This window comes from Neltuma alba, unplaced genomic scaffold (genome assembly GCF_004799145.2).
Source record: "Neltuma alba isolate B1F8T4 unplaced genomic scaffold, ASM479914v2 tig00006496_pilon, whole genome shotgun sequence".
NCBI lineage: Eukaryota > Viridiplantae > Streptophyta > Magnoliopsida > Fabales > Fabaceae > Neltuma > Neltuma alba.
In genome coordinates, this window is record NW_021634482.1 from 18983 (window position 1) to 20183 (window position 1201).

The 1201-nt window shown below is 41.6% G+C and overlaps 1 protein-coding gene across 1 annotated transcript; it reads left to right on the forward strand.

The window, feature by feature from the left end:
• Positions 1-240: 240 nt before the first annotated feature.
• LOC114750522 (WRKY transcription factor 22-like) lies at positions 241-1194 on the forward strand (the record flags this gene model as incomplete). Its single annotated transcript, XM_028939112.1, has 3 exons — positions 241-484; positions 940-1004; positions 1107-1194. Coding segments are annotated over exons 1-3 (327 nt in total), but the record flags the coding sequence as incomplete, so codon positions are not given.
• Between the last annotated feature and the right edge of the window lie 7 nt (positions 1195-1201).

Sequence of the window (1201 nt, forward strand, 5' to 3'; positions counted from 1 at the left end):
TGTTGCCAAAAACAAATTCACTTTCATTCTCATATTTTATTATTTGATTTTAAAAAAAACAAATCAAATTTCTGGATATAAATAATTAACAATTACTCAAGTCAGCCAGTGCTCCACCACCATTCTCTTGCTTCTTCCATTCCTTCTCTCTCTTTCTAAAGGCTTCCTTAACCAAAAAGTCAGCGCCGTCCTTTGTGCATCTCTTTTCTTTCTGGGTTTTTGCTTCAAATTGGCCGAACACTCTCTGATTATGTGGGAATTTACAGATCTCTCTCAGTATTATTACTCTCTTTTGTTCTCCTCCTGCTAAATGGCCGAAGGCTGGGATCTCTCCGCCGTCGTCCGAGGTTGCAGATCCTCCTCCCCTTCCTCCGCCACTGCCGCCGCCAGCACCACTACTTCCATTACGACACCGTCGTCTTCTTCATCCAAGGACCTTTCTTTACCATTAATCAAGGAAGAAAAGACATCTTCTCTTTCCCCAGTTTGACACAACCCAGAACCAGTGGGTTCCAAGAACTACACCAATTGTTCAGACCCTTTATCCCCACCAACCACCAAAACCACCACTATCTCTACTAGTGGTTGTGGCATTATCCAATTCCTCTTTTACTGATTTTGCAGGCGAAGGGTCCAGTAGTTGTACCAATAATAATAATATAGATACTGCATCATCATCATCATCATCACTTGTTGCTTCTGGTTCTTATGCTTCTCATATTAGGCCTCATTTTATGCCTCAAGCCTCGCCCGCCTCCACTTCTTCTTCTTCTGGCTTTCAAAGATTCCATGACCAACATGTACAGCAACTCCAACAACAAACTCAAATTCAAAATCAGCTACAATTAGTTCATCAGAAAACAGCAATTTCAAACACCACCAAATCAGATCAGCGGTGGTAACAGTATAATTCTGGTATGACTTTACCAAATACGCAAGCTGCTCAAGCAATCAGATGAGAAAAAGGTATATGGAAATGGAATTCTTTTTTCAGCGTTTTATCTGTTTTACAAAGTTACACACACACGCGCGCGCGTGATCTTGGAATGTGTGATGTTTGGGTAAAAATGGCGCATTTCTTTATTTGCGTTTGTGTAATTCTGCAGCAGAAAGAGGTCAACAGAAAGAATGGTTTGCCATGTAACAGCTGAAAACCTCACCGCAGATTCGTGGGCCTGGAGAAAATACGGCCAAAAGCCTA